Raw genomic sequence first — 15458 nt, forward strand, 5'->3', positions numbered from 1 at the left:
TTTTGTCTTCACAGAGGAAATAGTTGTGATGATACTTCAGCATTAAAAATATATATTTTATTTGATATCTAAATAAGGCTTTGGGTTACACTTTATTTTAGGGGTCGGACATTACCTAGTAATGAGGCGGTAATTATCACGTAATTTCTCAGAAATAAGGTTGAAATTACCTTGTATTTTGGGTTAGGGTTAGGGTTAGAGTTGGAGTTAGCTGTAAAATTACCTGTAAAAACTACCACCTTATTACTAGGAAATTACAAGGTAATTTCAACCTTGTTTCTAAGAAATTACGTGATAATTACCACTTTATTGCTAGGAAATTACTAGGTAATTTCCAACCCCATAAAATAAAGTGTTACCAGGTTTTGTTGTTGTTGGTTTTTTTTTTAAGGAATTGGTGAACAATGCTTCAGCTGTTGTCTTATCAAAAACTTCCTCTGAGAGGAATCGATATAATGTTCACCTTTCACTTCAACAGTCAGAAACATCGTATCTGTTTCGATGATAATTTCCCTCACAATATTTGTCTTCTCTTCACAGGTCTATTGGGTTTGCAATTTCTCTTGACATCAGCCTCATTACGAGGTGGGAGGGTTGTCATAGTCAGTGCTGACGTACTACCCTCTACTAATACCTGCTCTATACTTGTGAGCATCTTCATGTACCTACAGGCCAGCTGATAGCTCATTCCTGGACATTGTTTGAGAGCTAGAGGAAGGGATTTTCTTCCAACATGGAGGGCATAGCTGTGGAGAATCTCATAGACTTTGACCTGCCCTCGGATGCCACAGTGCCCTCTGATGGGGATGGAGGACAGCACCAAGACCACTCAGACATTTTCTCCCCGTTGCCTACATCCTCCATGGGGGTCCACCAGGAGCCCTTACTGCCAGAGCCCTTGGTCCCCACTAACCCCAGCTCTCGCCATCATCACCCACGGGGAGGAGAAGAAGGGGAAAATGATAGTGATGCCACCGAATCTGCAGACAGTGAGAATGACATGGACCCACCCTCCCATAGGTGGGAGCTGAGACGGTCATCCTCCTCGTCCAACCACAGTGGAGAGGATGGAGGTGCCGAGGCGGTGGAAAGGAGGGAATTCATGAAGGCCTATGTGGAGAAGATTTTTCACGGAAGGTAAGAGACTCTCTGTCTTTAGTGTGATAAAGCTTTATAAAGTGCCACTGAAACAGTGTATGGTGGATGGTTCCAGTTTTGAAATTACCTTATCAAGATCCCCTTTAAAGTAGTGTTTGAGGGGTGCTCAGGTGCCATGCTGTCTAATACACAAATGTCCAAATTCTGAAATTCATATTTCAAATCCAGGTGTTTCCTCCAGCTCATCCACGCAGCGCATTTAGTACAATTGTCACTGAGCACTGATAGAGCCAGAGGGGGCATTATTAGGTTATCAGATAGTAATTCTGACAGGTGGTGGGGCCTCTGTACAGATACGGGTGGATTTGTAGGGAATTGTATGGGCCTCAAAGCCTGAAAGTCTTACCTTTCCCCGGAGAGACCCACAGCTGCAGGTGAAAAGAAGTGGTCAGCTGGCTTCAGGTGAAATGGAGGATGCATGTGGACGCCTATACCCTCTCCAACAGCTAACATTTTTGAACAAGTGGAGAGTGACCACCACTCAACCACCGTTTTTACATTCTAGGAAAAGATTTTAGAGTTTGTCTTTAAGTTCATCTGGAATTGTCGTCTGGCATTTGGTTCAGTTGTTTGAGTTCACTTAAGAGCTCAATGTTTTTTTTCCCAAATGTTTCGCTCAGAGATTTAAAAAGAAATAGTTTTTGGAACTTTTTCTGCTCATCATGTTTTGCTAGATTATTTATAACCATATTATTTGTACCTATCTAAATTTAATAACCTCAAGAGGCATGTGAAAAACCATGGCTTTCTGACAGGCCTTTTTTATCAAAGCTATAAGAGAGTAGAAAAACATTTTAGGAAAAAATGTCTCTAGTACAATATACGTATGTAGTCAGCACAAAAAAAGGAACATCCATTAAAAAGATGATCTCGGTGTCCAGGTTGCGTGGCGGTCTATTCCGTTGCCTACCAACACTGGGATCACCGGTTCGAATCCCGGTGTTATCTCTGGCTTGGTCAGGTGTCCCTGCAGACACAATTGGCCGTGTCTGCGGGTGGGAAGCCGGATGTGGGTTTGTGTCCTGGACACTGCACTAGTGTCTCCTCTTGTCGGTCAGGGCGCCTGTTCGGGGGGGTGAATAGTGTGATCCTCCTACGCGTTATGCCCCCCTGGCGAAATTCCTCACTGTCCGGTGAAAAGAAGCGACTGGTGGCGCCACATGTATCAGAGGAGGCATGTGATAGTCTGCAGCCCTCCCTGGATTGGCAGAGGGGGTGGAGCAGGGACCCGGACGGCTCGGAAGAGTGGGGTAATTGGCCAAGTACAATTGGGGAGAAAAAGGGGGAAAAATTCCACACACAAAAAAAGATGACCTCCCTTCCTTCCACTACTCATTTTATCTACCTGACTTTAACAAAAGCACTAGGTGTAGTCACTACATAGTCACTTTTTGTTTTCAGTTGCATTCATTTTTTTCCAATAGCAAAATATGTTAAAAAGTTGCTGTGTGACACCACTGAATCCCCATCACTTATCTGTAACTGTATAATTACTATATCTAACAATTGCTAAACCAAATTAGCAGTGAGATGACAGGTGCCGCTGAATGAAAAACAGAGAATGGGTCCATAAGGTGGAATTCGTACTCTCATATTCTACCAGGGAAGACTTTGACCAGGAGGAGAAGGCCCATTTTGGAGAGCTGTGCAGTGGGGAGAATGGCAAAGGCAGGGAGTGGTTTGCCAAATACGTCAGTGCACAGGTGAGTATGTATATGTATAGCTTGATGAAATGGTTAAGTATAACATCAGAGAGAAAAGTTACTTTCTCAAAAAAAAAATCATCCATATTGCAAATGCAGTGGTGAAAGAAGTGTGATAATTTTTTATGTAGTGTTTATAGTTATAGACTCCATTAGGTTTTTGCAAAGATATGACATATCAGATATCAATTCAACAACATAATACTGAAATCCAGCCAAATATGTTTCAATAATTAAGAGAAAACACCAATGAATTTCAAACCTTGATATATATTTTTTAGTATTTGCTAAGTTTGCTATGATATATCCCCTCCTCCCATAGCTTGATGAAAGAGGAGTTCGCCCTTACCCTTCCTAACACCAGTCTACAACACTATGGAGAATGAAACAAATCTGTGATTCTCTGTGCATGCTAACTAATATTGCCACAATTGTAAAAAGCCCAATAAAATGATGAAAAAGTTCATGTCAAAATTGCATATTAGTCCTTGCAATGGAGCAGACTCTAAATTTTGGACTTGAGCCTCTCAGGCTGCAAATTTGCTTGAAGACATTATTAATGAAAAAAACAGCTAGACTGACTTTTATATCAAAAGTATGCTACCTAACCTAAACCAAATCACAAACTCAAGCCTCCCTATAAGGGAAGAGCCACACCACTTTGTGACCTACAAATAACACTTACAGCTGAATGCAGAGGACAACAACAATTCACGCAGTGAGTGAACAGATTAGAAGTTTTTTCCTTCTGCCATCGCTTTAGATTTATTGAGATGATTGAAGGCAAGATAAAGTTGAAAATCTTGCACAGAATACCGTTAAAGGAAAATTATGTTCAGAAATGCTGGTTTGGTCTGAGGTTGTCCCAGACCATAAGTAGATTGTTGGAATCCATAAAATTTGTCACGGATTCCATAACATGTGCTAGCTGATATTTGTATTAAAAAAAGGAAACAGTGGTCATTTCATATTTTTTCCTCATATTTTTAACTTGTCTGAACTCATGTCTGTCATTCTGTGTTTGCAGCGCTGCAACTCTAAATGTGTGAGCGAAGCAACCTTTTACAGACTGGTGCAGTCTTTTGCAGTGGTCCTCTTTGAGTGAGTGCTGCTATGGCTGTTTTTGTTTGGCGACTGTGCATTTCACAGTTTGATGTATAAATTATGTATATAATTACACTACCGTTCAAAAGTTTGGGATCACCCAAACAATTTTGTGTTTTCCATGAAAAGTCACACTTATTCACCACCATATGTTGTGAAATGAATAGAAAATAGAGTCAAGACATTGACAAGGTTAGAAATAATGATTTGTATTTGAAATAAGATTTTTTTTACATCAAACTTTGCTTTCGTCAAAGAATCCTCCATTTGCAGCAATTACAGCATTGCAGACCTTTGGCATTCTAGCTGTTAATTTGTTGAGGTAATCTGGAGAAATTGCACCCCACGCTTCCAGAAGCAGCTCCCACAAGTTGGATTGGTTGGATGGGCACTTCTTTGAGCAGATTGAGTTTCTGGAGCATCACATTTGTGGGGTCAATTAAACGCTCAAAATGGCCAGAAAAAGAGAACTTTCATCTGAAACTCGACAGTCTATTCTTGTTCTTAGAAATGAAGGCTATTCCATGCGAGAAATTGCTAAGAAATTGAAGATTTCCTACACCGGTGTGTACTACTCCCTTCAGAGGACAGCACAAACAGGCTCTAACCAGAGTAGAAAAAGAAGTGGGAGGCCGCATTGCACAACTGAGCAAGAAGATAAGTACATTAGAGTCTCTAGTTTGAGAAACAGACGCCTCACAGGTCCCCAACTGGCATCTTCATTAAATAGTACCTGTTAGAGCCTGTTTGTGCTGTCCTCTGAAGGGAGTAGTACACACCGGTGTAGGAAATCTTCAATTTCTTAGCAATTTCTCGCATGGAATAGCCTTCATTTCTAAGAACAAGAATAGACTGTCGAGTTTCAGATGAAAGTTCTCTTTTTCTGGCCATTTCGAGCGTTTAATTGACCCCACAAATGTGATGCTCCAGAAACTCAATCTGCTCAAAGAAGTGCCCATCCAACCAATCCAACTTGTGGGAGCTGCTTCTGGAAGCGTGGGGTGCAATTTCTCCAGATTACCTCAACAAATTAACAGCTAGAATGCCAAAGGTCTGCAATGCTGTAATTGCTGCAAATGGAGGATTCTTTAACGAAAGCAAAGTTTGATGTAAAAAAAATCTTATTTCAAATAAAAATCATTATTTCTAACCTTGTCAATGTCTTGACTCTATTTTCTATTCATTTCACAACATATGGTGGTGAATAAGTGTGACTTTTCATGGAAAACACGAAATTGTTTGGGTGATCCCAAACTTTTGAACGGTAGTGTATGTATAAAAGCAACACTGCGCGGCACGGTGGCGCAGTGGTTAGCGCTGTTGCCTCACAGCACGAAGATCCTGGGTTCGAACCCCGGGGTTGTCCAACCTTGGGGGTCATCCCAGGTCGTCCTCTGTGTAGAGTTTGCATGTTCTCCCCGTGTCTGCAGTGGGTTTTCTCCGGGTTCTCCAGTTTCCCCCACCATCAGAAAGACATGCATGTTAAGGTTAATACTCCTGTCTGTGACCTTGACCAAGGCATGGCAAGATGAACTGGAGTTGGTCCCCTGGTGCTGCATGGCGGTTGCCCACTGCTCCTAGCTACACAGCAAGGATGGGTTAAATGCAGAGTGTAATTTCCCTACGGGGGATCCAAAATCAAACAAAACAAAAAAAATACAAATCTTCACTTTGTGTCTTCTGACTTGAAGCCAAAAGGTGCATTTTCAGCAAAGTTCATGACAGGTTTAACACAGTTCTTTAATTTCTGGAATGCTCTCAAGGAATAATGTGTTGCCATTGTGTGTTGTGTCAGGATCAGATTAGATGGATGATTTGGCAATCCGATTTTTGTTAATCTTCTTAAAATCCACCTTGAGTCTTCTTTGATACCATGATTACCTCTTTTTGTTGGGTAACAGATGTTATCAAATGGATGACTACAGCCCAGCAAAAAACCTCATGACCATGTGCTTCACATACTACCACATTGGTAAGGCCATACCCACACACACAAGCACACACAGGGGACATGCACTTAGTCAATCTCTGCATTCCTTCACTCTTACTACACAAGATGCAGTATTTCTGCCTCCATGGGAACACACACACACACACACACACACACACACACACACACACACACACACACACACACACACACACACACACACAATGTGGCCCCACCTTCTGTTTCAGCATATGCAAGGCTCAGCGTTTTTGGTTTTTACCAATTTTCACCAAAAAATACCCAGATTTTTTAAAAGGAGCAGATCGGTTTAAACTGATTTTCACCCGGATTTTATGTTTCCACGGATCCAAAAGTTTTCCTGTTCATGTGAGGTTATGTAACAGTGTCCTCTTGTGGCAAAATTAGGCATGCCCGATGGCTTTGAAAAATAAAAACCGAAAACCCTGAGCCTTGAAAATATGCCATCTCCCATCATCAGCAATGGGAGGTGCTGCTCTGTCTATATCAACATGGCTTTCTTTTAAAAACTCAACAACACTCAAAAGTCATGCTCTTTAGAGCCTTTAAAGGGCCACAGGAAACAATACTGAGAATACAGGGGACCTATAAAGCTTCCCATTGTACTATTCAGGAAAGTAATACATTCTTAATTGAATGGCCTTGTCAAATAGTGATTTATTGGAGAAAAAAATAAATTAATGAAATGAACAAAAAACATGAAAAGCAACAATCCTAGAGCTATTTGATAAATGCAATTGCCACAATTCTGACAATTTGGTGGAAAGTCAATGAAATAAACACTGCAATGACACCTATCACACACACAAACACCCATATGGCACAATCCAGACTTTTCTGCAAATAAATCACCTCTAATAGGCAGTAAATGGAAAGAAAAAAGGATTACACACCTCCGCTAGACCCCCCCCCCCTTTTTCTTCTCCCCAGTTGTACTTGGCCAATTGCCCCACTCTTCCAAGCCATTCTGGTCGCTGCTCCAACCCCTCTGCTGATCCGGGGAGGGCTGCAGACTACCACATGCCTCCTCTGATACATGTGGTGTCACCAGCTGCTTCTTCTCACCTAACAGTGAGGAGTTTCACCAGGGGGACGTAGTGCGTGGGAGGATCACGCCATTCCTCCCAGTTCCCCCTCCCCCCTGAACAGGCACCCTGACCGACCAGCTAGTGCAGCGACCAGGACACATACCCACATCTGGCTTCCCACCCGCAGACACGGCCAATTGTGTCAGAAGGGACACCCGACCAAGCCGGAGGTAACCCGGTGATTTGAACTGGCAAGCCCCATGTTGGTAGGCAACGGAATAGACTGCCACACCACCCAGACGCCCCCTCTGCCACATTTTTGACCATAACACTTCGTTAACATTACAAAAGCTTATTGACATATATGGCATTGAGAAACAACATTACTTACAATACATCCAGTTAAAACACTCAATCAAAGCAAAAATAGATATCTCTAGCATACACCTGGAACAGCCACCACTATTGGAAAGCATCAATAAAATTGTCAAATCAAATAAATAGCTTCCACTGACTCGACTAATGCACCTCATATTCCAATAAATAAAAGGGGAAAAGACCTCATCATCCACACCGATAACCACACTTGGAATAAAATCTGTAATAACATCTTCAGCATGTCTAGGAATGCTAACGTAAGGCTAATACAGTACAACATAGAACACACAGCACAAGATACATTTAAATAATGGGATTAAACGGATCAGACATATGCACTCATTGTACACTCCACACACTCGGGCTCTGTCCACCAATACAACGTTCCTGGGAAGTAACCACCATCCCTATTCCTTGGCTGTAGTATTCCATTATCCCCTTCCGTATGCATACTCGGCGATTTGGATATACTCAACACATATTCAAAGCAAATCATATTACCCCCACTTGTAGCCCTAACTGTCACCCAGAAAACAATACTACTAAACTGGAAAAGTAGGAGGAAAAAATCAACATCTCAAAATGTTTGGATCTCCTAACATGACAGATATCAATGGAACAACAATCAGCTTTACAAAAAAAACCCCAAGTTGAACAGTTCAATAAAATATATTCAACATATTTTCAGATTTATTCTGCTGCCGGTGAGCTAATGCCACAACACAAGTATGATTTAAATATAAGTATGTAATGGGGTCCGCGGTGGCGTAGCGGTCTAAGCATCGGCTTGGTGTCGATGCAGTTGCCCACTGGGGACTGGGGTTCGCGCCCCGGTCTCGTCAGATCCGACTATGGCCGGACTCGATGAAGCAGCAATCATTGGCAACGCTGTCTTCGGGAGGGGGGCGGAGTCGGCTTGTGTTCGTCATGTGAATGCGTCTCTGTGTGTGTCGGAAAAACAGTGGTTCGGCTTGGATTCGCCTTGTCACGAAAGTGGGGAGGCGCTTTCCTTCGAGACTGCCGGCCGGAGAGATGCAGTTGGCGAACGCATGCAATACGAGGGTGGGTGTTTGAATTAAAATAGGGATCAATTGGCCACTAAATTGGGAGAAAAAAGGGAAAAATCAGAAATAAATTTATAAAAAAAAAAATATAAGTATGTAATGTCTTGATGCATGCTCAATAATCCAGGTAAGAAAATCAAAGAAGGTAAGATGTCACTTAGATCCAGATGAACTGATTCAACCTTCTTTGATAAGTAGGTAGCATTAATAAAGAGTTAATAATGCTAAACCAAACTCATCCTGAAAACTCACCTGAAATAGATCCAAATCCAAAAAGAACCCGCCCTTTGCCTGTTTGTTTTTATGTCTTATTTTTGATTATATATTGATAAATGCCACTTCTCAGTGCTGACTCATAGGGAGGGTTGCTGCTCTCTATCCCTGTGGTTGCAGTTGCAACACCACCACACAGAGCTCTGGGTAATGTTGCATACAGGCAGTGTTTTTGCCTACGCATACAAGAAGATTTGAGTGTGAATTGTGCCATAAGAAACGTTGCATCAGTATAATGTGAATAAATCCGCAAATTTAGATAAGTATGAATAAAGATATCAAACATACCAGAGAACGTAACTCTGTGACTTTGTTGCTCCAACAGGAAAGTTCCAGCTTTCTCCCTCAGAGTTGTTCGATCGTGGGGGTCAGCCTTTGGGTCTCGACTCTTACCTGAACAAGGCCAACTCTTGGTTCTCTGGGAAGAAGGACGCTGCTGAACGCCTGCTGAAGACCACATCAAAGACAGATGTCAAGGGTTTCTTTGGAGGTCTGGAGAGCAAGCTGAGGGGTCCGATGGCTCGTAAGACTGAGTGAGTCAACCCTCCCTCATCAATTTATTATTTTTGTACACACCTAAACTTTAACCTCCTGCAGCCAAAGCTTTCCCTAATACTTGCCTGCGTTCTCCTGTCTAGGGAGGGAGAGAGCCCAGTAGAGACGAAGCTCAAATCATTAGGTACAGTGAGTACACCAACGTCTGCATGAGCTGAACATGATAAAACCGTACGGTTGGAACATACTCCGTCAAAAAGCAATTTCTCCTCATCGTCACTGCACAGCAGGTTTTTATGAAATGTGCTATAAAAATAAATGGGGCCTGATATCTGTAATGTAATGTCTTCCACTCCAGTGCCTGAGCCTCCAGAGGAAAAGAAAGTGGAAAAGGTGTACCTGTACACTCACCTGAAGCAGCAGCCCATCTGGTTGGTACAAGAGGCAGCTGGCCATAAAGTACAGATGACTGGATGAGACACGCTCTAAATAGTGATGATCAGTAATCAGACATTCAGCATGTGTTAATGTCAGTTTTGTGATGACATATAATATCCCAATGGAATTTAGAATTTTTAAACCTCCATGGTGTTTGACAAGACTTATTTGCAGTCACTTCCCAGCACCTGTAGTTGCAAATAACCTGCAATTTTTCCTGCTTTATCAGGCACACCCTAAGATTCTGGAATGCTGCATTCTTCGATGCCGTCCATTGTGAGAGGAAGAAGAGATCACCTACTACTAGGTGAGGATGGATGGATGGATGAGGTGATGAATGGGTTGATGGGCAGATAGGGAAGTGGATGGATGAATGAAAAAAAGTGGTGATTGACACGATATATTATGAAGTTGTACGTGTTTGTAAAATAATGTGATTCTTCAATTCACCGGCAGACCATTGAGATACCAAGAAGCAAACTGTTGGCGTGTTAAGATCACTGCTGTTAGGTTCACTGAATGAGACTGAAGTATACCAGCAGAGTAGTTCCATAAATGCAAGAATATGAAAACCAAATCTGAATAAGTGAACATGTAAATATAACACTGAATATTAAATTAATACAACATTTTGATATGAGGTGTAACTTGAAGATGTATAAACTGTGTTGTTTTGTGAGTGTGTGTGTGTGTGTTTGTTTTGTGAGTGTCCATCTCTCTCTCTCTCTCTCTCTCTCTCTCTCTCTCTCTCTCTCTCTCTCTCCTACTCTGTGTATGTGTGTGTGTGTGTGTGTGTGTGTGTGTGTGTGTGTGTCTTGCTAACTAGAATATAAAAAGGTTAAACCACAGCCATGTATAGCTGGTTCAGCACTAAATAATGTCTTAAGTGCAGTCGCACAGTAGTGGTTGGTACATTTGTGGTTAATTCAATACTGCTGATGATTACTGATGTCTGAGCTCCCCTCTTCTCTTCTCTTCTCTTCTCTTCTCCTCCTCTTCTCTTTTCTTTTCTTTTCTTTCCTTTCATTCTCTTCTCTTTGCCCATCTTCTCTTCTCATCTCTTCTCCTCTCCTCTTCTCTTTTCTTCTCTTCTCTTTGCTCAGCTGCTCTTCTCTTAACTAATCCTCTATTTGATTATCTCTTCCTACCCAGAATCTTCCTCCTCTTTATCCCCTTTTTCTTCTCAGAGCTGTTGTTATTCTTCTTCCTCTTTCTGCATGTGAGTTTTAACCCTTTGTCTCCTTGTGCCTTGCTGCCGAGCAGGGGAACGCAGGAGGAAGAGAAAGACGAGAGGTCTGTCCTTCTGTCTCTTCACTGCGCTGAAAGATTGGTCAGACCGAGGCAGGGCTAAACATGAGGGGCAGCAAACAAAATACAAGCCAAGGGAGAGAGAGCGATTGAGAGAATAGGCTAATAAATCAACAAGGGAAGTGGTTGTATAATCTGGTAGATGAAGAGGAGCATTGCAGTGAATTAGAGAACCGAGCAGATGGGTGCTCAGCTTTGTGCTGTGTGTGTGTGTGTGTGTGTGTGTGTGTGTGTGTGTGTGTGTGTGTGTGTGTGTGTGTGTCGGGGGGGGGGGGGCCTTAAGGTCTTATAGGAACCCTGTGCCTAATTTAAAGTTTTTCAGATGCTTCCAAGTGAGCAGTGATAGCAGTGACTTTGAGGCTCAAACCTCGATCTAGCCGATTGGAGCAGACTCAAGTCTTAGACTGTGCCCTCGATTACTGGATGGCAGATATGATGACATTATTTGAGTTGTACATTTTAAAAGTTTCTTAAATTCAGTTAGCTTGAATCACATTTTTATGATGACACTTAACATGTTTGAATCCAGTTTACAGATTTTGGCTCTTTTTTCCCGGTGTTTCAAGTTTTGCGTGCGTTGACTTCTCATCATTTGGCTGCTTTTGTCATATTTGCTTAGGTAGTCTTGATTGAAATGAGTGATTAAGTCTTACCTACTAACTGTAATATCATGAGGCATATGTAGTGCTTGTGTGGTATCATATCTAAAGTCTAGAAGGGTTATCGCTCTCCACAGATGATTGCATGCTTACTAATCTCTTTTCTGCAATGTTGCATTTGCATGTGATATTTTCCCCCGTTCAGCTGCATGACCTTTTTGCTGTCTCAACTTTTTGATGTTTCTTTTTTTTTTTTTTTTATTTGCCTTCTAGTGCATCTGCACAGTGGTTGCAAGGATGTGCTGTACATGATAAGAATCTCTCTTTGTTTCCCTTTGACTGAGACAGCATCCGTAAAAGTCATAGAAGAGTTTGAGTAAAAACAATCTTGTACTGGAGGCAGAGTGCACTGTACAGTATACATGTTTGCATGAAACATGAAAATGTGGTTGTTCACCATGTTGTTAAACTAGCCTGTTGCCTGTTTTGTCATATATGCACAACTAGCATCAAACATGCAGTAGTAATCTACATGTGAGGATATGAGTAGGGATTCAAATCATTTTTGCTGAAGTCTTTTATTCAGACTGAAGCGTGCATGTGTTCATGCTTATCTTAAATTGAGATTTGCTGTAACTGTATTTTTATAAAATTTCTACCTTTCAGGGGTGTCTGGGTAGCGTAGTGGTCTAGTCCATTGCATACCAACACGGGGGTTGCCGGTTCGAATCCCTGTGTTACCTCCAACTTGGTCGGGTGTCCCTACAGACACAATTGGCCGTGTCTGTGGGTGGGAAACCAGATATGGATATGTGTCCTGGTTGTTGCACTAGTGCCTCCTCTGGTTGGCCGGGGTATCTGTTTAGGGGGGAGGGGGAACTGGGGAGAGTGGCGTGATCCTCCCACGCGCTACGACCCCCTGGTGAAACTCTTCACTGTCAGGTGAAAAGTAGCGGCTGGCGACTCCACATGTATCAAGAGGAGGCATGTGGTAGTCTGCAACCCTCCCCGGATCGGCAGAGGGGGTGGAGCAGAGACGGGACAGCTCAGAAGAGTTGGGTAATTGGCCGGATACAATTGGGGAGAAAAATCCAACAAAAAAAAAAAGTCTACCTTTCACCATTCTCAACCACTAAACAGTCTATATTTGCCAGTGATGTAATCTGCCTTCTTTGAACATTTAAGCTCAAAGCAATGGCTTAAAACCAAACTGGACAATCTGGTATTGTTTCTTTTTAAAGCACAGTGACATTTAAAAATTTGAAAGGGAAATGGGTTTGCCTCAGGTATATAGTACTGTGTATTAGATGTCAAATCGTTAAAGCCTGTTCACAATCCATTAAATATCATGTTGACAAGCCTCATGACTCATGGGGCGTCTGTGTATTGAAGCATGGAAAGGTTTTTCACATATCAGGCAGCGGTTTTGGTCAAGACACTACATATGATGTGAAAGGTAGCAGACAGCACATGTCCATTATTTATGTGAACATATCACGTCCCTCCGCTTGTTGACAATGACAAGTGATTGTGAGTGTATAATATGCTTGACGCCTCATTTTGTCTCGTTATACATGTTTTTGCAGGTTGATGTGGAGTATGGGTTGTATAAGTTGCTGTTTTATGTGCTTGCATTTATAAAAATGGTATTCTTATTTTTTCCTTTTTTTTTTAAATCCCTTTTCAAAGTGAGTTATAGGGATGGGTATTATAGAAGCTTTGAAACCAAATTCCACTAATGGTAAATTTTGGTAAGGTTAGGTCCTGGATCTCAATTAAACCACTTTTTCAACCACCGAGGTCTTGGTCACACTACCTTCTTTGCTGCTATTCTATGTTAAGCAGTTTTTTTTCCCTAATAGAAAAGAACATAATTTGTGTAAAACCTGAGATCCTGTAGTCAAGCATTTTTGAAGCTATAATAATTTTATAAAACCCCACAAAAAATTGCTGCCAATACTCCACACGATATAGATACTGATTTTGTTTTTGTTTTTGTATATCCACCCCTTCCCTGTTCTTCATGATGAAAAGGTGGGGGTGAAAAACAGACTCCAATAGTGAGCCATTAACCTTCAGCTGCTCTGTCTCTCCCCCAGGGAGAAGTGGTGTCACATGACACAAGAGGAGAGGGACGACAGCTCCAAAATCGATGAGAATATCGCCTTCGGCCAGCTGGGGTGAGCAAGTGGGAACAATGGGCTCCATGCACACATTCCCAATGGAGAAAAAACAAGGAATTTGTAGCCTTCATGGGAGTTTATGGGTGAATTTGTGGTTGGGGAGTCCTCCTAGTGGTCATAAGTGTTGCTGGGTTGAGTGGAGATACCCAAGGGTGGTGCCCTTGCTCGCAAAGACACCCCAACCGCCATAGATGTGTTTGCATTTTGTATTTGAGTTGTAAACATGTCCAATGAAGGAACTTTTCAGTTCACTTTGTTTCGTTAATATCCATGAATACAACCAAAATTATACCAACCCTTATAAATATAAACCATAAATTATAGATATTAACATGAAAGATAAACCTAGTAAATTCTGACTTCACAGTCATGTTGGGATGTTTTTTTTTTCTTCTCCATCGGTCCATACTCTGTATTTCCCTTGATACTTGGTGTGTTGATGAAGTCAGTTCAGGGAAATGCATTGTGCTATTAAAAAAACAAAACAAAAAAAAAAAAACAGTATAGGGCGTCCAGGTAGCATAGCGGTCTATTCCGTTGCCTACCAACACGGGGATCACCGGTTCGAATCCCTGTGTTACCTCCGGCTTGATCGGGCATCCCTATAGACACAATTGGCTGTGTCTGCGGGTGGGAAGCCGGATGTGGATATATATGTCCTGGTCGCTGCACTAGCGCCTCCCCTGGTCGGTCGGGGCGCCTCTTGGGGGAGGGGAGGGGAGGGGAGGGGGAACTGGGGGGAATAGCGTGATCCTTCCACACGCTATTCCCCCTGGTGAAACGCCTCACTGTCAGGTGAAAAAAAGCGGCTGGTGACTCCACATGTATCAGAGGGGGCATGTGGTAGTCTGCAGCCCTCCCCGGATCAGCAGAGGGGGTGGAGCAGTGACTGGGACAGGTCAGAAGAGTGGGGTAATTGGTCGGACACAATTGGGAAGAAAAAGGGGGCAAAAAAAACAAAACAAAACAGTATGGACTGTGACTACTGCATGCCCCTTGTTGGCATGACGTCCTTTTGCACTGTCGTGACATGGGTTCATTTTGTATTTTCAGGACATTCACCCATAATATGCTGGCTTTTGGGCTCAGTAAGAAACTCTGTAATGATTTCCTAAAGAAGCAGGCAGTCATTGGGAACCTCAATGAAGGTAAACCTTTTAACTTCACAAAGCATTAACACACACAGGGGGAATAATGTGTTACAGGCCTCACAGCTACTCTCTCAGCTGGAAGTACGGGAGGATGCACGGGCCAGCAGGTATCCGTTAATGTGACGCCTGTTTTTGTTTTTGTTTTTTTTTTACCACGAGTCGTAACAACGCAGATGCTTAAGAGAAACTCTTCTGCTTTGTTTTCTCCCGCTGCAGAACAGTACAAGTTGCTCTGTGACCACATCGAGAAAATGGCGGCAGAGTGAGTGCGAGGAAGAAGGCGACGGGCCGCATTTCAAGTGATAAAACAAGGACCTGACGCTGCACACGTATCACAAACTCCTCACCCTTGTCCGATCACTGCAGCCGCCTCCTCCTATTGACAGGTGTTGCACGGGCACGGCCCCATTTCCTCAGAAACTGATCGCTGGACTGACTTGTTCAGCCCCTATTTATCCGCATTTGCACTGATCCCCTTTACCCCGTCCTGTATCAGCAATAATATTAAGCTACTCAAACATTATCCGCATGAAACGTTATCCAACAGTAGCCTACACACTTAGTTATCACTAATGCCTCTGTTGAAAGGCTTAATTTATATCCATAT

The 15458-nt window shown here is 42.5% G+C and overlaps 1 protein-coding gene across 1 annotated transcript; it reads left to right on the forward strand.

The window, feature by feature from the left end:
* Window positions 1-707: 707 nt before the first annotated feature.
* On the forward strand, window positions 708-15203 carry LOC130128951 (uncharacterized protein KIAA0513-like). Its single transcript, XM_056298729.1, has 11 exons — window positions 708-1137; window positions 2762-2861; window positions 3889-3962; window positions 5867-5937; window positions 9003-9210; window positions 9316-9356; window positions 9531-9603; window positions 9840-9917; window positions 13617-13697; window positions 14754-14848; window positions 15068-15203. The coding sequence occupies exons 1-11, from the start codon at window positions 734-736 to the stop codon at window positions 15115-15117; spliced, it is 1275 nt and encodes a 424-aa protein (XP_056154704.1). The 5' UTR covers window positions 708-733; the 3' UTR covers window positions 15118-15203.
* The last annotated feature ends 255 nt before the right edge of the window (window positions 15204-15458 follow it).

This window comes from Lampris incognitus, chromosome 18 (assembly GCF_029633865.1).
Source record: "Lampris incognitus isolate fLamInc1 chromosome 18, fLamInc1.hap2, whole genome shotgun sequence".
NCBI classification, from domain to species: domain Eukaryota; kingdom Metazoa; phylum Chordata; class Actinopteri; order Lampriformes; family Lampridae; genus Lampris; species Lampris incognitus.

What these genes read in the sequence shown, in the direction of transcription:
- LOC130128951 (XM_056298729.1), top strand. Translation starts at nt 734, where the DNA reads ATGGAGGGCATAGCTGTGGAGAATCTCATAGACTTTGACCTGCCCTCG. An exon ending in CCAAATACGTCAGTGCACAG is followed by an intron (nt 2,862 to 3,888) that starts GTGAGTATGTAT and finishes CTGTGTTTGCAG; the next exon opens with CGCTGCAACTCTAAATGTGT. An exon ending in CTTCACATACTACCACATTG is followed by an intron (nt 5,938 to 9,002) that starts GTAAGGCCATAC and finishes TTGCTCCAACAG; the next exon opens with GAAAGTTCCAGCTTTCTCCC.